We start from the raw sequence: 22,500 nt of genomic DNA on the forward strand, positions 1-22,500 counted from the left end.
TACATCCTTATGCAATTAACTCATCATTTAATAAGATTAAATATCAAGTGTTTGTATAATGTGTGTTCTTATACATGTTCAGGGCTTGTTTTGTTTGTTGCATGGATGGCTGCACTAAACAAGCCGATACCAGACTATTAACTGCTATTATTCATTTTAAATATCCTAATGTCTAGTTAAAACGTCCACAAATGTAAAAAAACAGACACTTCAATGTTTCGCCGCTGGGGGGCGATTTCAGTGAATCCGCAATGACTGTTCTTGACGATCCGAACCACTGATTCGATTCAAAAGATTCATAAAGGTTTCGAAGCTTCACGAAGCGGCCATAATAGTTAACACATTTTTGACCGTTAAAATGTTCGTTTGCATTAATGTTTCTAAATTATAAATACACTATTATCTAAATGTATGCGGGTTTAATTATTCCAGTAATTTCATGATCAAACCATAGTACGTATGACCAAAAAAAGTGACATATTGATGACATATTTTCTAAGCACTATAATACACATAAAGAAAGTAACTAGTATGTCGTGTTTAATCAAATACACACAGAGACATGATGGTTCTTCAACGGCATCTGCTGTTTTATTACAAAAAAAAAGTCAAAAGACGTAGAAATTCATACCAACACGTGAAAGAAAGAGTGAATGTGACGGAGCTGCGGAGAGTTATTATAGTTAGATATTAAAACACGACCAGAACCTTTAGATTAAATTAATAAAACACTACATAACACACACGCTAGTTTTTATATTCCTTGTTACTCTATTTACAGCTCACTTCTGTCGTGTGTGTGTGTGACCGTTACATCATCATCATCATCATCACGTGTTGTCATAATAAAAGTCCCGCTGTCACATTTCCAAATATAAAAGGATAAAGACAAACTACTGAAGCAAAATAACAATTTAAACACGCCAGACACTAAATATGAAGTAATTACACATGATGAGGCATTAAAGTCGGCATGTGGAATAATTATATAAAACCCTCCATGTCTGTCTTGCACTAGCGCTCTATAAGACTTTGGTCTATGACACAGTTCTGTACAACGTGTGTGTGTGTGTGTGTGTGTGTGTGTGTGTGTGTGTGTGTTCTGCTCATCATATGCCTGTCTCTTCCTCAGTGTGAATCTCATGTTTCAAACATCAGGGCTCAACAGTGAGTGTTTGTTCTTCATGTACATCCATTGCAAACGCACGTTTTCTGCATTGCTGATTTGTCACTTGGATAATGTAATCTAACATTATTATTATGACAATTAAACATTAACTTCTAAACTCTGTTTAAATGAAATATAACTGATTGGTAACTATATTCAGGGATGAATATGAGCCTGAAAGGAGAGTTTTGTGTGTGTGTGTGTGTGTGTGTGAGAGAGAGAGAGAGAGAGAGAGTGAGTGAGTGTGTTATGACGCAGCAATGGTGGTCCCTTCCCCGAGGCGCAGCAGTGTGTGTGTGTGTGTGAGAGAGTGTCCCATATGAGTAATTTTACTATAATATACTATAGTATTTTTGAACCATACACTGCAAACTCCCTATAATTAAGTGGTTAATTGAGTGATGATTGAGCATTATTGATGAACACCTGATGTTAACAAGCAGAATCACTGAAGGAGCCAATCACATGTAAGGTGTTTGAGTTTAAGGTGATCATCTTTTCTCTTTGCTCATCTGACAGTTATAACTCAGTTACAGCAGCCAAACTAAATGTAATGTTAATAATTTAAGGGTCAAGAGCCCAACTAAAGCAAACACTGATCACCATAATGATGACTTACATGTGATTTGCTCCTTCAGTGATTCTGCTTGTTAACAGCAGGTGTTCATCACTAATGCTCAGTCATCACTCAATTAATCACTTAATTATCTCAGTAACTCAAACACTGCTTCAGTGTTACTTATAACACTCTGAGTGTGGACTCATATAAACACTATAGTATTTTTTCATGTGTGTGTGTGTGTGTGTGTTATGACGCAGCGATGGTGGTGCCCCCCCCCAGGCGTATCAGTATCTGCTGGCAGTCCTGCAGTGAGCGCCGGTCCCCCACTCTCTCCAGTGTGTGTGTGTGTGTGTGTTATGACGCAGCGATGGTGGTGCCCCCCCCCAGGCGTATCAGTATCTGCTGGCAGTCCTGCAGTGAGCGCCGGTCCCCCACTCTCTCCAGCGTGCGCTTGGCTTCGGCCAGCAGTCGAGCTCGGTGACCCGGCGGCGTGAGCAGCGGCAGCGGCAGGTGACGACACGCTAGCAGGATAGCATGAGCTCTCTCGCGCTCTCCGCCGGCGGCTGCGGAACACACACACACAGCGAGACGTCAACACAATCTACTACACATACAGTACAGCATCAACTAACCTGTGAGTGAGTGTGTGAGTGTGTACCTGCTGTTGTGTAGTTGTGTGTTCTGTGTCGCAGCAGCTGGTGTGTGCGAGTGGGGCTGGCTCCTGCCATCAGCCTGACCGTCGTCTCGTGCAGGAACAGCTGAAATCACACACACACACAAACACACACACACACGTGTTTAAACATGCAGAGGTCAAGCGCAGAGGTCAGCTGTAGCTGGGGTCAAAGGTCACCTTGTGCTGGGCCTGTCTGTGGGCTTGTCCGAGCTTCCGCAGAGAGCTCAGGTCCCTTTGGAATCCAGCCAGTTGGGATCCGGGGGCGGGGCCAGGCTCTCCGTTGGACCCGCCCCCGCGCTGCCATAGGCTGGTTCTCAGAGTCAGGAGGAGGTCACAGACCAGAAGCTCCACCCCCTGAAAGAGGATAACTATAACTGTAGCAATAACTATAATAACAATAAAGATAACTTTATTCTCAGTTTTGTCGTGGCGCTTTAAATCATGTTGTTCGTGTGACACATGCTGTCCATGTAGAGTGTGTTAAATGGATCATGAGTGAGTGTGTGTGTGTGTACCTTGTGCAGCCAGGTGTTGTTGTGTGACTGACACACACTGATGTGCAGGTGAGCACTGGCACGCTGGCAGTGGCTGAGGCAGCTCACGACCCCCTCACCCTTCTGCGGACACACACTCATCTGCACCGCCTTACACAGCGCCAGCACGGCCTTGGGCAGCGGGTGACTGACACACACACACACACGTTAGACTGGGGCATCATGGGTCTAAACACATTCAGACGGTCAAACACTCACTCTAGCGTGTGAAGCGCTCGCGGCATCCGCTCCGCCTCCGCCAGCAGTGACCTCACCGACGCATCATCACCCTGCAGCCAATGAACCGCAGCCCTGAGGACCGACGCCCACCAGCGGCACACGGGGTCCCTCACTGCACAGACGACACCGTTTAGACGTCAGCGTGTGTGGAGACGGGTAAAAACACAGTGTGGAGGGAGTGACACGCACCTGAGGCTGAGTTCTGATTGGCCAGTGCGGGGAAAGGGGCGGTCGAGGGGGCGGAGTCTTCAGTACAGCTGTTCAACAGCTGCAGGAACTCCAACACACCAGTGAACTCCCTGCACAGAGGCATGATGGGAAACAGCGTCACTAGCTGGATGGAATTAACGTGTGTGTGTGTGTGTGTGTGTGTGTGGTGTTACCCAGCATCCTCGGCGTGTTTGCTGCTCTGAGGCTCGATCAGTGTGTGTACGGCTCTCTCCAGGAGTTTCTCACAGAAGCAGCGGTGCAGTTGTGCGATGGGATCCGCTGGACACACAAACACACACGTTAAACCCGCAGCTACACACACACTCGGCGTGTGTCCGTCAGTCCGTCTGTGTTTGTTACCTTCATCTCTCTGAGAGGTGAACACCTGCTCGCTGCTCTCGGACCTCACCGACCAATCACAGCTCAGGAAAAACTGACGGCCCAATGGCGTGAAGATCCAGCGCAGGCAGTCTGGGAGGAGCTTAGCATCCGGTGGGAGGGGCTTAGAGTCTGATTGACAGGCCAGAGCCTCGGCACAGCTTAACAAATAACCCTGAGAGAGAGACAGACAGACAGTTACTGTTAATCATTAGTAGGACAATTATTTAATTCTATTCTTATTTATCTGGTGTATTATTGTGTATATATTTTTTAACTATCCTTTTCTTTAACTGTGTTTATTTGTCAATGACGCGAACTTATCATGGCTGAGAGAGGTGACGAAGCTTTAAATACAGAATACTTTTATTATTTCTTATTTTATTACATTAAAAATCAAACTGAGGTGTTTCCCCAGTGCTGCAGATGTGTGTGTGTGTGTGTGTGTGTGTGTGTGTACTCACGGGCACACAGCTGAGGTGTTTCCCCAGAGCTGATCTCAGGCTGATGGCGGCCGTCACGTAGATCTGGATCTGCTGAGTCACAGACATCTTCCCCACGGCGCTCTCAGTCAGATTCACGGCGCTCAGAGACACACACACACCCCACAGCGGACGCCGCTCCATCTTACCTGAACACAAGCACACACTCACTGTTTGCTCATGTGACATCATCACACACACACACATACACACACACACACACACACACACCTGTGAGCTGCAGCTGGCTGAGTTTGTGATACACCAGTGCTGCGTCCCGAGAGCTGGTCTGTGACTCCTCCCCCTCGTGTCGTCCTCCTACCAAACGCAGCAGCCGGCCCAGGGGGGCGGGCCTCCGCAGGCAGAAGCGAATCAGGTTCCAGGAGAGGGAGCACATGACGTCGAGCGTGGAGGAGGGCAGGACTCTGGATAGCGCGGACAGACACGTCTGCAGGCTCGCAACAGCGCCCGCATAATCGCCCTGAGAGACACACATATGCACACAATCAGCAACTGATCACACTGCAGGCACAAAAAATCAAACTTACTGTGTGTGTGTGTGTGTTTGCTCACCCGGTAGAGCTGCAGGTCGGCCTGTTTGCGCTGTCTCCAGAAGCGCACTGAGGTGGGCGAGTGAAGGGGCGTGACCGGCTCCCACAGGTACAGCACTCGGACACACCCCCAGACCACGCCCACCCCGCTCAGCAGCCACACCAGAAACCATGGCAGCACACACCATAACCACGCCCCTAACAGACAGACAGACAGACGACAATTTCAGAGTCAACACATGACCACACCTATTACACTCTGACCACACCCTCTCACATGACCACACCCCTCACTCTCTGACCACACCTATTACACTCTGACCACACCCTCTCACCTCACACTCTGACCACACCTATTACACTCTGACCACACCCTCTCACATGACCACACCCCTCACTCTCTGACCACACCTATTACACTCTGACCACACCCTCTCACCTCACACTCTGACCACACCTATTACACTCTGACCACACCCTCTCACATGACCACACCCCTCACTATCTGACCACACCTATTACACTGACCACACCCTCTCACCTCACACTCTGACCACACCTATTACACTCTGACCACACCCTCTCACATGACCACACCCCTCACACTCTGACCACACCTATTACACTCTGACCACACCTATTACACTCTGACCACACCCTCTCACATGACCACACCCCTCACTCTCTGACCACACCTATTACACTATGACCACACCCTCTCACCTCACACTCTGACCACACCTATTACACTCTGACCACACCCTCACATGACCACACCCCTCACACTCTGACCACACCTATTACACTCTGACCACACCTATTACACTCTGACCACACCCTCTCACATGACCACACCCCTCACACACTCTGACCACACTCCTCACACACTCTGACCACACCCCTCACACACTCTGACCATACACCAGTCACACTCTGACCACACCCCTCACACCATCACATGACTCCTCCTGCGCTCCTGAACTCACCGAAGCTCTGTGTGTGTCCGGGCAGAGAGAAGAGTGAGCGTGAGGACCCGTGGGCAGCGCTCAGACCCGCCTGGTCCTCGTCGGCGCGCAGCAGAGAAGGCAGCGGGTTGAGTGACAGGCAGAGGAAGGTGAGCGCGCACAGCAGCAGCCGCGAGCGGTCCATCACACCGACTGACGAGGGCGAGTCCGGCTCGCTCTTCACCTGGAACACACCAGCTCCAGTTAGAGACTCAGAGCCCTATTTTAACCATCTCATGGTCTAAAGCGCACACAGAGCGTGACCGAATCCACTTTTGCTAATTTAATGACGGGACAAATGGTCGGCGCTCCCGGTGCATGGCCTAAAAGGGTTGTCACTATTGTCTTAATGAGTAATGGGTGTGTTTTGTGTGTAACGTGCAATAAACCAATCAGAGTCTCTTCTCCCATTCCCTTTAAAAGCCAGTTGCGCTCGTGCCATGATCGATAAATAAATAAATATATAAAATAATAAATCGATATTTACATGACGGAATCGCAAGCGGAAAAACTGAACACGTCTCGAGAGCGCAAACGGATCTGCTCGTGCGCGAGGTTAAAGCTGTGTGCGTGTGTGCGAGGTTAAAGCTGTGTGCGTGTGTGCGAGGTTAAAGCGCAAGCAGACCATCTACGGGACAAGATTCACCATATCTTTATGTACACATCTTTACAGTGTAATCCTTTTATTTTTATATTCGGCATGTCTGTGTGCTGCTGCGCGTTCCTGTGTGTTTAATAAACAGAGTGTGTGTGTGTAATAAGCAGAGAGTTCGCACATTGTGGCCCCGCCTATAGGCGCACATTACTAACGCGCACCACATTACTAACACGCCCTTTAAATAACAAAAAAATATTGCGCCATTGACTTTAGAGCAGGTTTTAGTTGGTTACTGGCTCAGTCTATTTCAGTTCCTCGAAACAGCAACGCTCCAACAATGCGCCTGAACACACGATGGGCGCACAGCTGCTATTTAAACAACGTGGCGCAGGACGCGAAAATGAAAACTGCGTCGGGCTGAAAATAGCAAAACACACTTGCGTTGCGCGTAGCGCCATGTATATGCTAGGGCCCTATGTGTCAACAGTGTGATAATCATCCACCTGCTTGTGCTCCATCAGCGTGTGTGTGTGTGTGTGTGTGTGTGTGCACACCTGCTCGTGCTCCATCAGCGGGCTCCCCGGCTCAGAGTCGAGGCAGAAGGGCGAGAGCTGAGCGGGAGAACTGGAGCCCGAGTCCGACGGAGGAGGAGAGATGAACGTCGTCTCAGGCTTCAGATCCAGATCATCAGACACACACACAGACTCTGGCGGAGAGAGAGAGAGAGAGATTGTCAGACACACACACAGACTCTGGAGGAGGGAGAGAGAGATCCAGATCATCAGACACACACACAGACTCTGGCGGAGAGAGAGAGAGAGATCGTCAGACACACACACAGACTCTGGCGGAGAGAGAGAGAGAGAGAGAGAGAGAGAGAGAGAGAGAGAGAGAGAGAGAGAGAGAGAGAGAGAGAGAGAGAGAGATCGTCTGACACACACAGAGACTCAGACACACACACACACAGACTCAGACACACAGACACACACAGACACACCCACAGACTCTGACTGACACACACACACACACACACACAGACTCGGACACACACACAGAGACACACACACATCAGTGGCCACGTTTACATGCACAACTTTAGTTTCAGTCGGACTGAATTCATTCCAAATGATGAACCTGAGCGTAGTGTTAGCATGAGCGCTGAACATGTGATCGGGTTGACGTGTGTGTTCATATGTCACAAGCTTCAAATCTGAATATATTTTTAACATGTGCACACGGCACAAATATACAGAGTTTCCCGCTGTTCCCTCTCAGTTTTGGTTTTCAATCCGATCGAGTGTTTACATGTTCTCTCCATCGGATTAGAAAAGGAATAAACACCGATCCCAGTCGGATCGATTAAGGCGTTCACATGAAGGCTTTACAGTGCGATTGAGCCGTCAATCCGATAACTACCGGATTATGTGGCTGCATGTAAACATATCCAGTGAAGTAACGGTGTAATGGACTCACTGTTCTTCTGACTGCTCATCTTCAGCGCCAGGTTCTCCTGCCGGAGCTTGTGGTTCACCTGCTGCAGGTATTTGATGTAGTCGATGGCTTTGCGCAGAACACCAGACTTATGCATCTGTCATTCAACACAGATAATCACTTAATATTCAGCAATATTATTGATCTCCTGCACTGACACCATTATACGAGAACTGAGCTGAGCTGGACGATGACATCACGGTTTACTCCAGAGCGCCAGTATAAATAAATGAACTAAATTAATAACTTTTTTACAACAGAAATGAACCATCACTGAACTTATTTAAGCTGGACTGTGATGCTATTTTCTTCTAGACACAAACTTTGTTGCATTATTTTCCTGTTATCTCAGTAAAGCTGCTTTGAAACACTCTGTATTGTAAAAAGCGCTATATAAATAAGTGACTTGACAATCAGACCCCCTAGAGCTCCCAGCATGCACTGCGGCGGCACACACACCTTGGCGTCGTTGCCCATGACGAGGTCGCGCAGCTCCAGGATCTTGTCGTTGATGGACGAGCGGTAGCGCTTCTCGATGATGTTGTGTGTCGTGCGTCGCTCGCCCTCTTTCACGACTCCTCCCGGTCCTGTGGCAACAGCCAATCCCTGATCCAGGACCACCCTGGCTCCGCCCCCAGTGTGGGCGGAGCCTGTCGACAGCTGCTTGATTGGCAGCTTGTCTCCACCCCCCATCACCATGGGAACGGTGGTCAGGATGTTGCTGCTCATCAGCGTCTGTGAAAGAGAGCGACGACACAACCATAAAGAGAACATTCTGACAAGCATCTATTTTACTTTATTGTCCAGTTAAAATCTCTCTTAAACTACCAGACATGCTCATGAGGGAAAACTACATTAGACATTGTAAGACATTCATATTTAAAAAAAAAATATTTATAATTCTATATTTAAAATTATATTTATTGATTTATATATTTATATTAATAATTATTTTTAAATATCGTAAATAAAAAATATATTATTTATTTATTTATTTATTGAATGCCATATAAGCAGCAAAGGCTGCTTTCATCGCAAACTCAGAGTAGTAGAAATTAGTAATCATAATAAATAAAGTAATACTTTAATGAATTAAGAAAATCATGTGCAATAATAAAACAATACATTCTTGCAAACATATAAAGAATCCATTAATATATAATCTTTCAGTCTTTCACATAAGGTCTTTCAGATTAATATTTGATAGAAAATCTAACAAGTCCCTTTTTTCTTAAATATATTAACGAAATGTCTTTAGATATTCTTAATTATTTATTTAACGGCAAATCAGCAGCAAAGGCTATTCTCATGACAAACTCATAGTAGAAACTAAATAAAATAATCTTAAGCACAATAAAATGTCAATAAATAAATCATATGCAGTAAGACATTTCTTACAAAAAAATAAAAAAAATAAACCAATTATAAAAACATTAAACGTAGTCTAAGATTTTTTTTTTGTACAAGAAACTTCTTTTTTCAAAGAGATTTTCAGATGTCCATTTGAGTGGACAGTATGCGTTTATGTTTTTAAATCAAGACATACGATATTAAAAATAATACAGTAATAACACAGCAATACTGTGTGTATTTAACAAACAAATGACTAAAATGATATAAAATCATGTAAAAACTACACTAAAACTATAATACAGCTTCAATTATTGTGAAGGTACAGCTGTGGAAACTCAACTATATAGAGCAGTGTTTCCCAACCGGTTTTTGCAATCCCACGGCAAATTCAGGTATGAACACAATAAGGCCATATAAGTAGCTATATGGTGTTGGTGTTGATAAAACAACAAATTTGCATATTATTGCTGTCGGGTGAAAACCTCATATTTTTTAAAGAATTAATCCCCGTGTCATCAAAGCTGGTATTGTGGATGCAATGGAGTTATGAGGTTTAGTCACAAGCTCTTTTTAATACTTTTCATTGTAAATATTTGTAAAACCCACATACAGTAACAGACATAAAGGGTGACCAATAGCATTGATTTTAAAAAATAAAACAAAACAAAAATACGACGTTTACGAGGTTACAAGATACAAGTTTTTTTTTTTTTTGAGGGTCAAGTATGGTAACCCATACTTGGAAATTGTCCTCTGCATTTAACTCATCCAGTTAGCGCACACACATTAGGAGTAGTGAGTAGTGAACACACACACTGCAAGCCTTGCTCAAGGCACCTCAGTCATGTCCTGTCGGTATTGAGACTCGAACGCACAACCTTTAGGTCACTAGTCTAACTCTAACCATTAGGCCATTTCTTTATTTATTGGCATTTGATATTGTCCACGGCACGGGAAACACTGATGTGGAAAATGCTTAGGCTCACTCCAGTCTACCAGAGTTTGTCACTTTACCCTTGGACACATTTAGCTCTCCTCTCTGGGAAAACCTCAGACTTAAATCTACACTGATCTATTGATGTTTTCAGACTGCGGAAAAACCAGCGATCAGGGGTTTTCAATCTCATCTGAAATGAGCAGTGTTGGGGTAACGCATTACTAGTAACATGCATTACTCAATCAGATTACCTTTTTGATGTTACGAGTAAAGTAACGCATTACTAGTAACATGCATTACTCAGATTACTTTTTGATGTAACGAGTAAAGTAACTACAAGTAATGTGCATTACGTAATCAGATTACTTTTTGATGTAACGAGTAAAGTAACTACAAGTAACGTGCATTACGTAATCAGATTACTTTTTGATGTTACGAGTAAAGTAACTACAAGTAACGCGCATTACGTAATCAGATTACTTTTTTGATGTTACGAGTAAAGTAACGCATTACTACTAACATGCATTACTCAGATTACTTTTTGATGTAACGAGTAAAGTAACTACAAGTAATGTGCATTACGTAATCAGATTACTTTTTGATGTAACGAGTAAAGTAACTACAAGTAATGTGCATTACGTAATCAGATTACTTTTTTGATGTAACGAGTAAAGTAACTACAATTAACGTGCATTACTCAGATTACTTTTTGATGTAACAAGCAAAGTAACTACAAGTAACATGCATTACTCAGATTACTTTTTTGATGTAACGAGTAAAGTAACTAGAAGTAACGTACATTACTCAATCAGATTACTTTTTTGATGTTACGAGTAAAGTAACGCATTACAGATAATGTGCATTACATAATCAGATTACTGTTTTGATTGAACGAGTAAAGTAACTACAAGTAATGTGCATTCCTCAGATTACTTTTTGATGTTACGAGTAAAGTAACTACAAGTAACGTGCATTACTCAGATTACTTTTTGATGTTACGAGTAAAGTAACTACAAGTAACGTGCATTACTCAATCAGATTACTTTTTGATGTAACGAGTAAAGTAACTACAAGTAACGTGCATTACGTATTCAGATTACTTTTTTGATGTTACGAGTAAAGTAACGCATTACAAATAATGTGCATTACATAATCAGATTACTTTTTTGATTGAACGAGTAAAGTAACTACAAGTAACGTGCATTACTCAATCAGATTACTTTTTGATGTAACGAGTAAAGTAACTACAAGTAACGTGCATTACTCAATCAGATTACTTTTTTGATGTTACGAGTAAAGTAACGCATTACAAATAATGTGCATTACATAATCAGATTACTTTTTTGATTGAACGAGTAAAGTAACTACAAGTAACGTGCATTACTCAATCAGATTACTTTTTGATGTAACGAGTAAAGTAACTACAAGTAACATGCATTACTCAATCAGATTACTTTTTTTATGTTACGAGTAAAGTAACGCATTACTAGTAACATGCATTACGTAACCAGATTACTTTTTGATGTTACAAGTAACATTAAAAGTAACATGCTTTACTACATTTTAATAACACAAATACATTTATTTGAAGTTACTGCAGATGACGTATTTTCAAGAACAACAGCCACAGTAATAGTACGAATTGTAGCCTGTAATATAGCTAGTGATGCATGGTGTCCAATTTAGTAAACAGATGATTAATTAGAATTCCCTCCCAATCTAAAAGTAATACTTGGGAAATTTAACAATGACATTACTCCTTAGATGTTACAACATTTTTTTTACCTGCAAGAGTCTCCTAGGATAGAAGGAATGGATGGATATTCCGGAACAACTTGAAATGTCTGACTGGCCGTCGGCCATCTTGGTTTGGAGAAAAAAAAAGTGTCCACATACAAAGGCTTGCCACTTGGTGGCAGTGTGTAGGATGATGCACTAGGGTCCACTGGAGTGGGCGATGTGCAACTATGCCATCAATACCCATGCATACGCAATAAAATGCTTTTTAATAGCTGTCTATTATAGTGACTTCTATGCGTGAAAGGGTTAAAATGGTAAAAAAAATGTCAATAAATAAAGAAAATATGCCATTATTTAACTATATTTTCTTACAACAATGTAACAAATATATAAGCAATTTCAGTTTAATATTTGATAGAAAATAAAAAATATATATTTTTAAGATATTGATATTTCTGCCAGTCTATCATGGCTGTGAGTGTAGTGTAACGCCTGTTCATGTCATGTGACGTACAGGAACCTGCATGGTGGTCTGGATGGGCGCGGTGAGGGTCGTGATGCCCGTCGGGTTCTGTACGGTCGACAGGACCTGCGTCCCGTCCGGTTTCAGCGTGGTCAGGACCAGAGAGTCCGTCTTCAGGATCTGAGGCTGGTGCACCAACAGCTGAGGGCCAATCAGAACGCAGCATCACAGTACGCAGTTTGTATGCAGAATTCACTATTATACAGGTTGTGAACTGCAGCAGGGAATTGTGGGTAAATGTGTGCATGTGACGTACAGGTGACATGGTGTGCATGGGCGTCGTCGACAGCGTCTGGATGGTCTGACCGGATGAAGTCAACACACGCTGGTGCTGGATCGTCATTGGCTGGACCTGCGGTGATGTCATAATGCTCTGCATCTGCGGCTGGAGGACTGAGAGGAGATACAGCTGTGTGAGCAGCGCTAGTGCGTGTGTTTTCCTCGTGTGCATTACGTAATCAGATCACTTTTTTTGTTACGAGTAAAATAGCGTTACAAGAAACGTACATCACGTAATCAGATTTTGATGTTACAAATAACGCATTTCAAGTAACATGGTTTACTACATTTTAATAACCAAAATACATTTATTTATTTATGTTTGTGTGAGTGTGTGTGTGTGTTTCTCACCCTGGAAGCCCGTGCCGTGGTTCTGCTGGCAGATCACCTGGTTCTGGATGAATCGGGAAGGGTTGGCAGTTTGCGTGAGCATCACCGTCTGCGGCTGCGCCTGCGTCTGCACAGCCAGCGTCTGCATGGGGAACGTCTGCACCTGACCAATCAGAGCACTGCGTGAGATGTGACTGCTTAATCAACATGAGTTATGTGTCTCGCACCTGGGTGAGCGTGAGGAAGTGTGGCCAGAGAGTGAGGGGTTTGGCCAGAGTTTGAGAGGGTGTGGTCATGTGTGATGGGTGTGGTCAATGAGTTGAGGGGTGTGGTCAGAGTTTGAGAAGGTGCGGTCAGGGAGTTTAGGGGTGTGGTCAGAGTGAGGGGGTGTTGTCAGAGTGTGATGGTGTGGTTAGAGTGAGGGGTGTGGTCAAAGTGTGAGGGGTGTGGTCAGAGAGTGTAAGGGGAGTGGTCAGATAGTGAGGGGGTGTGGTCAGAGTTTAGGGGAGTGGTCAGAGAGTGAGGGGTGTGGTCAGAGAGTGTGGTGGGTGTGGTCAGAGAGTGAGGGGAGTGGTTAGACAGTGGGGGGTGTGGTCAGGGAGTGTGATGTGTGGTCAGAGAGTGTGATGGTGTGGTCAGAGAGTGTGATGGGTGGTCAGACAGTGGGGGTGTGGTCAGAGAGTGTGATGGGTGTGGTCAGAGAGTGGGGAGTGTGGTCAGAGAGTGTGGTGGGTGTGGTCAGAGAGTGTGATGGGTGTGGTCAGAGTGTGAGGGGAGTGGTCAGACAATGGGGGGTGTGGTCAGGGAGTGTGATGGTGTGGTCAGAGAGTGAGGGGAGTGGTCAGACAGTGGGGGGTGTGGTCAGAGAGTGTGATGGGTGTGGTCAGAGTGTGCGGGGTGGTCAGACAGTGGGGGGTGTGGTCAGAGAGTGTGATGGGTGTGGTCAGAGAGTGAGGGGAGTGGTCAGACAGTGGGGGTGTGGTCAGAGAGTGTGATGGGTGTGGTCAGAGTGTGAGGGGTGGTCAGACAGTGGGGGGTGTGGTCAGAGAGTGTGATGGGTGTGGTCAGAGTGTGAGGGGGTGTGGTCAGATTTTAGGGGTGTGGTCAGACTCACCTGTGTGATGGGCTGTGGTCGAGGCTGCAGCAGCGGCGGTGTGCGTGTCTGTATCTGCGTCTGTGTGTGTGTCTGAGTCTGTGCCTGTATCTGCGTCTGTATCTGCGTCTGTGTGTGTGTCTGGCTGCTGGTCTGCACAGGTGTGTGTGGGGGGGTCAGGATGGCGCTGGGGGCCGTCAGTGGGAGGGGCCTCACGGGGGCCACAGATCCGCCCCCCATCTGATCCTCGAAGAGATCCGGGAAATCCCCCTGATTGCTGACGAACTGCAGCATCTCTGACCGACACAAACACACAACATATTATAACACACAGACTGTGACTGTTGTGTGTAACATGCTGAAATCACGACATCACGAACAGCCTCACTGCATTCAGCGAAGAGCCTAAAAGCCCTCAGTGTTAATTTCGTTCATTATAATTAATAATTTCATTATTTTCGTCAACATCATTTTTTCACAGACGAAAACGAGACGATAACTAAATATAAACCAGTTTTGAATGGCAAAAACTATGACGAAAATCGAATAACGAATAAAAACTAGATGAAAATGTTCGGTAGGGAGGATTTGATATTTTTAATGTTAAATCTGTGGCTCTATTGCATGGTCAAACTTTAAAAATTATTCATATTAACAGGTTTATAGATGTTTTCTCCAGGAGAATATAATGGGGTTGGAAGTTATAGAGAAATTCTAAATGAATGCATTACAATTTAACTAAACCCATTATATTTAGTGGACTAAATACTGTAGATGACTAAAAAATGACATTTTAGTCAAAACTCAAAAGATTATGACTGAAACTAAATGAAAACTAGCCGTGAGCGACTTCGATGTTATGAAAGCAGCGATGACTAACACAGCTCATCACGAGCCTCACACTGACGGATCAGGAGAATACACCTCATTATTACGGGAGGGCTGTGTAAAGGTGAAAGGGGCGGAGCTTTAATAAAGGTCAATTGCTGTCTAGCACACTCCTGACCCTGACCTTTGACCTGAGATAATGAGCTGAAGGTCAGTGACTCAAGGCCAGTGACAGATAACACACACATCAGACCTCGACACGCTGTGTGAAGCACTGATTTACATCACAGTAATGAGTGACACATCATAAAACACATCCCAGCGCGCACAGGACAAGCCAAACCAGTGTTTCCAGTGGAGGAGTGTCCCGTTTCACCACTAAACCAGTCGAAACTCACGGCTCGCTTCATTCTGGTCAGATTGGGCTGAATAAAGAAGAATGCTCTCAGATCAAATCGCTGTGATCATATAAAGTTGGACATATGAGTAATGTACACAGTTTAGGGAAGCGCAGTATCTCGGCCATCATATCGGTATCGGTTGATATGATCATTTATCACTGATTTATCGTTATCCACCCGATCAGTAAATTAGGCCGATATCTGAAAGCCGATCATGTATGATTCCTTCATCTGAGACACTTCACGGATTGAATGGCTTGAAATATGACTGAAATCATAAGCTCTTCAGTTTCCCAGGGTTCGTAGTTAGTCATTTCTTCTTCAGAAACAAAACACATTGATGCATTATTACCAAAAACAACAGTTTTGTCTCGTATTATTTTCATAAGCGATATGGTTTAATTGAAATCATTACTGTCTGGATGTAGACTGTTATTTATTCATGGCACATGCATTTCTATTTTTTATACGTTGTCCAATGACTAGGCATTATTTATGTTTTTTGGCCATCAGAGAGTAAAAGTAATGTGCAAAGTTGATGAATCTCACACCGGTTCACTATATGTGTGATTTATGCTGAGCTTTTAATGGTGGGGCTTTTGTTTTTGTCACCAGACACTCAAAAAAAGTATATAAAAATGTTGATTTATCTGCAAATATGATCAGTTATGGGCTTTCAAATATGAAGGATTATCGGTTTGTCAGATCGGTGCATCTCTAACGCAGTTACATTTATAAGTGTGTCCAACTTTATTACAAACAGTTCATGTGAAACGTGTTTAATAGTCATGGAAATGCTTCGTTGTCATTATGTAAGTAATATCTTGTAATTTGTGTTGATGTGTGGGTGAGCTGGTGTGTGTGTGTGTGTGTGTGTGTGTGTGTGTGTGTGTGTGTGTGTGTGTGAGCTGGACGTCTGACGAAGTTCATGAGATTCACATCAGCGAAACACCAGAGTGTGTGTGTGTGTGTGTGTGTGTGTGTGTGTGCTGGACGTCTGACGGGGTTCATGAGATTCACGACAGCTTCTGGATCTTACTAAGCTTTAGAAACTGTACTTTCTCACTCACTCACTCACACACACACACACACACACACACACACACACACACACACATACTTACTCTCTCTCACTCACACACACTCATACTCCCACACAAACACACACACACACTCTCTCACAAACACACTCACACACACACACTCTCATACTCTCTCTCTCTCCCTCACACACACACTCACTCACTCACTCACTCACACACACACACACTAATTCACACAGTCTCTCACACACACACTCTCATACTCTCTCCCTCACACGCACACACACACACACTAATTCACATAGTCTCACACACACACATTCACACAACAACGGTCATATAATCACATTACTCACTATCACAACAACGTGCAAATTAAAATAATAACCACACACACACACGACACGAGTGTGTCTGTCTTTAGAGAGAACCACAGAGAGACACAGGAGCGGACGATCAAATTCAGTGTGTGTGTTCACATGATCCTTCACAGAGAGGTTTAGCTTGTGTGTGTGTGTGTGTGTGATCACACACTCTTCATCTCCACATGACACACTCCTTCAGGAGAACCAGAGTCGGCTCACGCTGTAAACCTGATGTTTAAATGATCAGCGATCACTGATCACGCTCTGATCACTGACTGAGAATCATCTGATGTGTGTGTGTGTGTGTGTGTGTGTGTGTGTGAAACATTTACTTTCATTCATGACTTTCACTGACTTTTACATGCTTATCAGTTCATGCGGCCCTGAATCAAACGCACGGCCTTGATAGCTATATAACGACGACGACAACAACACTTACTACACTGATAACACAAATAACAACACTAACCTTAACGTCACTTATAACCACACCAATAACTCTAATAACAACAATCATAACTCCAATAAATAACACCACTAATTATAACCACCAACAATATTAACAAAAACACCAACCCTAACAACACCATCAATAAAAACACTAAACACAACAATAATAACACTACTATATGTTAATGAACATAAACAGTTGAGGAGTAAAACAGGTGTGTATCAGTGTACTGGACCAGTGCAGCTCTTAAAGTGACAGTAGCCTAATAAACCTGCAGCTCTTAAAGGGACAGTAGCCTAATAAACCTGCTGCTCTTAAAGTGACAGTAGCCTAATAAACCTGCAGCTCTTAAAGTGACAGTAGCCTAATAAACCTGCAGCTCTTAAAGGGACAGTAGCCTAATAAACCTGCAGCTCTTAAAGTGACAGTAGCCTAATAAACCTGCAGCTCTTAAAGTGACAGTAGCCTAATAAACCTGCTGCTCTTAAAGTGACAGTAGCCTAATAAACCTGCAGCTCTTAAAGGGACAGTAGCCTAATAAACCTGCAGCTCTTAAAGTGACAGTAGCCTAATAAACCTGCAGCTCTTAAAGTGACAGTAGCCTAATAAACCTGCAGCTCTTAAAGTGACAGTAGCCTAATAAACCTGCAGCTCTTAAAGTGACAGTAGCCCAATAAACCTGCAGCTCTTAAAGGGACAGTAGCCCAATAAACCTGCAGCTCTTAAAGTGACAGTAGCCTAATAAACCTGCAGCTCTTAAAGTGACAGTAGCCTAATAAACCTGCAGCTCTTAAAGTGACAGTAGCCTAATAAACCTGCTGCTCTTAAAGTGACAGTAGCCTAATAAACCTGCAGCTCTTAAAGTGACAGTAGCCTAATAAACCTGCAGCTCTTAAAGTGACAGTAGCCTAATAAACCTGCTGCTCTTAAAGTGACAGTAGCCTAATAAACCTGCAGCTCTTAAAGTGACAGTAGCCTAATAAACCTGCTGCTCTTAAAGGGACAGTAGCCTAATAAACCTGCAGCTCTTAAAGTGACAGTAGCCTAATAAACCTGCAGCTCTTAAAGTGACAGTAGCCTAATAAACCTGCAGCTCTTAAAGTGACAGTAGCCTAATAAACCTGCAGCTCTTAAAGTGACAGTAGCCCAATAAACCTGCAGCTCTTAAAGTGACAGTAGCCTAATAAACATGCAGCTCTTAAAGTGACAGTAGCCTAATAAACCTGCAGCTCTTAAAGTGACAGTAGCCCAATAAACCTGCAGCTCTTAAAGTGACAGTAGCCCAATAAACCTGCAGCTCTTAAAGTGACAGTAGCCTAATAAACCTGCAGCTCTTAAAGTGACAGTAGCCTAATAAACCTGCAGCTCTTAAAGTGACAGTAGCCCAATAAACCTGCAGCTCTTAAAGGGACAGTAGCCCAATAAACCTGCAGCTCTTAAAGTGACAGTAGCCCAATAAACCTGCAGCTCTTAAAGTGACAGTAGCCTAATAAACCTGCAGCTCTTAAAGTGACAGTAGCCTAATAAACCTGCAGCTCTTAAAGGGACAGTAGCCTAATAAACCTGCAGCTCTTAAAGGGACAGTAGCCTAATAAACCTGCAGCTCTTAAAGTGACAGTAGCCTAATAAACCTGCTGTGCTTTAATGTTCATCAAACAACAAAGAAAAAAAATCACTCGACTAAACTGACTAAATATCATTTTTAACTTTAATCTGTATTTAAGTCATACAGTGAAGACTATGCAGTGCTATTTAACATTTATTTATACCTGAAAAACACTGTTTATTTTATTTGTATGTTTTTTCTTTTTTTTGTGTTTGTGCTATTGCTCTCAGTTTTAATATTAGCTCTTATTGTATTACTGACAGTCTTTTATAATAGTATTTTACATTTATATGAGTTAGGCTAGTAGCTTTTGGTGTCACAACCTTATTTATTAAAGTTATGGGTCAAAAACATTGCGGACAGAATAACTAACTAGGCCTGTTTTATTTGTTTTATTTATTCATTACAGTATAGTGGTGAGCCGACCGGGCCAGTGCAAAACATCCTGAACACTGAGCCCTGAATAATAACACTAAAAACCACAACTTTAATAACACCGATAACAACACTAATAATAACCCATAATGACAACAATAACACTAGTAACACCGATAACAACACTAATAATAACCCATAATGACAACAATAAGACTAAAAACAACAACTAGGCCTATAACAACATTAATAACAACACTAATAATAACCCTAATGACAACAATAACACTATTAACACTAATAACAACAAAAACACAGATAACAACACTAATAATAACCCTAATGACAACAATAACACTAAGATAACAACACTAATAATAACCCTAATGACAACAATAACACTATTAACACTAATAACAACAAAAACACAGATAACAACACTAATAATAACCCTAATGACAACAATAACACTAAGATAACAACACTAATAATAACCCTAATGACAACAACACTAAAAACAACTATAACACAAATAACAACACTAATAATAACCCTAATGACAACAACAACACCAAGATAACAACACTAATAATAACCCTAATGACAACAACAACACTAAGATAACAACACTAATAATAACCCTAATGACAACAACACTAAAAACAACTATAACACAAATAACAACACTAATAATAACCCTAATGACAACAACAACACCAAGATAACAACACTAATAATAACCCTAATGACAACAACAACACTAAGATAACAACACTAATAATAACCCTAATGACAACAACACTAAAAACAACTATAACACAAATAACAACACTAATAATAACCCTAATGACAACAACAACACCAAGATAACAACACTAATAATAACCCTAATGACAACAACAACACTAAGATAACAACACTAATAATAACCCTAATGACAACAACACTAAAAACAACTATAACACAAATAACAACACTAATAATAACCCTAATGACAACAACAACACCAAGATAACAACACTAATAATAACCCTAATGACAACAACAACACTAAGATAACAACACTAATAATAACCCTAATGACAACAACACTAAAAACAACTATAACACAAATAACAACACTAATAATAACCCTAATGACAACAACAACACCAAGATAACAACACTAATAATAACCCTAATGACAACAATAACACTAAGATAACAACACTAATAATAACCCTAATGACAACAACACTAAAAACAACTATAACACAAATAACAACACTAATAATAACCCTAATGACAACAACAACACCAAGATAACAACACTAATAATAACCCTAATGACAACAATAACACTAAGATAACAACACTAATAATAACCCTAATGACAACAACACTAAAAACAACTATAACACAAATAACAACACTAATAATAACCCTAATGACAACAACAACACCAAGATAACAACACTAATAATAACCCTAATGACAACAATAACACTAAGATAACAACACTAATAATAACCCTAATGACAACAACACTAAAAACAACTATAACACAAATAACAACACTAATAATAACCCTAATGACAACAACAACACTAAGATAACAACACTAATAATAACCCTAATGACAACAATAACACTAAGATAACAACACTAATAATAACCCTAATTAGGGCTGGGCAATAAAACGATAACGATAATTATCGCGATATATTTTTTCTCGATAAAACGATATCAAGAGTTCGATAAATGTTCGACAATGTTTATGCGCCAAAAGCAGAACGAAACTCATTTTAACAGCGCGCCACACGGACCATTTATCCGCTCGGCTCAAAGTCCAAACAGAGCAGATGCGTTTACTCTGATCGGTCTCGGTCACGAGATCCAGTGAGAAGCGCTAGAATTCAGCGAGGAACACAAATGTCTCCGTGATTTAAACCAGTTTAAAGGCAGATGAAACAGCGCTGACAAACAGGAGAAACACTGTGCGCAACGATACTGTCAGAAGGCTTTTCCGTCTACAAATCCCCATCATTTACCATGGATTTACTGTAACGTTAGCCTAGTAATATTAACTGCACCATGAAATGTGGGATATACATATTGAATTGTATTATATTATTAATGTAGTCGATGTATTAAAGGACTAATGGAATATAATTACAGTATTTAGGCTACTGTTTTTCATACAAATACCATAGAAACCATAAAGTTACATTTTGCCATGATAGTGAGGTGCTACAGGGTATGCCTGGTTTATCTGTGGTTATCATGATCTAAATGCTTGATACTGGATGACCAATGGTTAAGTTTAATAAAACTCAAACAGTCAGAATATTACATTTTACCAAATAAAAATTAGCACATGCAGAAACTAAGAAATTAATTGTCCAATAAAGATATGTATTTTGTTAAGGAAAAATGACAAATGTTTGAATGTTCTTCCTCAGATTTGTGAAATGTTCACCAGTTTGGCAAGAGTGTTTGTCCTGATATGTTCTGAGTCTGACAATAAAGAGTAGTTTAAAACCACAGTTAACGCTCTGGTTTCTACAACTTTCACTTAGGAGCAAAAATCTGCCTTCAAACTTGAAAGAAATAAAGATTTGACTTTTATCGTGATAATTATCGATATCGACTGATATAAAAACAAATTATCGTGATTTTTTTTTTGGCCATATCGCCCAGCCCTAACCCTAGTGACAACAACAATAACACTAAAAACAACTATAACACAAATAACAACACTAATAATAACCCTATGACAACAATAACACTAATAACAACAAAAACACAGACAACAACACTAATAATAACCCTAATGACAACAATAACACTAAAAACAACTATAACACAAATAACAACACTAATAATAACCCTATGACAACAATAACACTAATAACAACAAAAACACCTAGATAACAACACTAATAATAACCCTAATGACAACAATAACACTAAAAACAACTATAACACAAATAACAACACTAATAATAACCCTAATGACAACAATAACACTAATAACAACAACAAAAACACCAATAACAACAACAATAAAAGCACTAATTACACCAAAAACAGCGCTAATAACTCTAATAAAAACAACACTAATAACACCAATTACACCGAAAACAATTAAAATGGCTCTAATAACATTAATAACAACACTAATAACAATATTAACACCGATTTCACCAATTACAACACTAATAACAGCATTAATAACAGTCAGCACAATATCTTTATCCTGCACTCTTTGATTCATCAGACTGACGCTGACACACACACACGA

General features: G+C 41.8%; 1 protein-coding gene across 2 annotated transcripts in view; it reads right to left on the bottom strand.

Annotated features, from left to right (window-relative positions):
- Positions 1-566: 566 nt before the first annotated feature.
- The window catches only part of srebf2 (sterol regulatory element binding transcription factor 2), a 22,499-nt gene continuing 565 nt past the window's right edge, over positions 567-22,500 (bottom strand). Inside the window, exons 2-21 of one of the 2 annotated variants that reach the window (XM_084430103.1) lie at positions 14,170-14,444; positions 13,077-13,218; positions 12,703-12,839; positions 12,438-12,587; positions 11,969-12,046; positions 8,353-8,628; positions 7,876-7,990; positions 6,957-7,108; positions 5,787-5,988; positions 4,823-4,998; positions 4,481-4,730; positions 4,232-4,398; positions 3,750-3,942; positions 3,563-3,668; positions 3,369-3,478; positions 3,159-3,291; positions 2,922-3,087; positions 2,584-2,760; positions 2,389-2,488; positions 567-2,293 (exon numbers count right to left, since the gene is read on the bottom strand). In XM_084430103.1, the coding sequence (XP_084286229.1) occupies positions 2,085-2,293; positions 2,389-2,488; positions 2,584-2,760; positions 2,922-3,087; positions 3,159-3,291; positions 3,369-3,478; positions 3,563-3,668; positions 3,750-3,942; positions 4,232-4,398; positions 4,481-4,730; positions 4,823-4,998; positions 5,787-5,988; positions 6,957-7,108; positions 7,876-7,990; positions 8,353-8,628; positions 11,969-12,046; positions 12,438-12,587; positions 12,703-12,839; positions 13,077-13,218; positions 14,170-14,444 (3,314 nt within the window). In that variant the 3' untranslated portion in view covers positions 567-2,084. The remainder of the gene's footprint in view (positions 2,294-2,388; positions 2,489-2,583; positions 2,761-2,921; positions 3,088-3,158; positions 3,292-3,368; positions 3,479-3,562; positions 3,669-3,749; positions 3,943-4,231; positions 4,399-4,480; positions 4,731-4,822; positions 4,999-5,786; positions 5,989-6,956; positions 7,109-7,875; positions 7,991-8,352; positions 8,629-11,968; positions 12,047-12,437; positions 12,588-12,702; positions 12,840-13,076; positions 13,219-14,169; positions 14,445-22,500) is intronic. The other variant, XM_084430104.1, reaches the window with a different exon arrangement.

Source organism: Rutilus rutilus, assembly GCF_951802725.1.
Source record: "Rutilus rutilus genome assembly, chromosome: 1".
NCBI lineage: Eukaryota > Metazoa > Chordata > Actinopteri > Cypriniformes > Leuciscidae > Rutilus > Rutilus rutilus.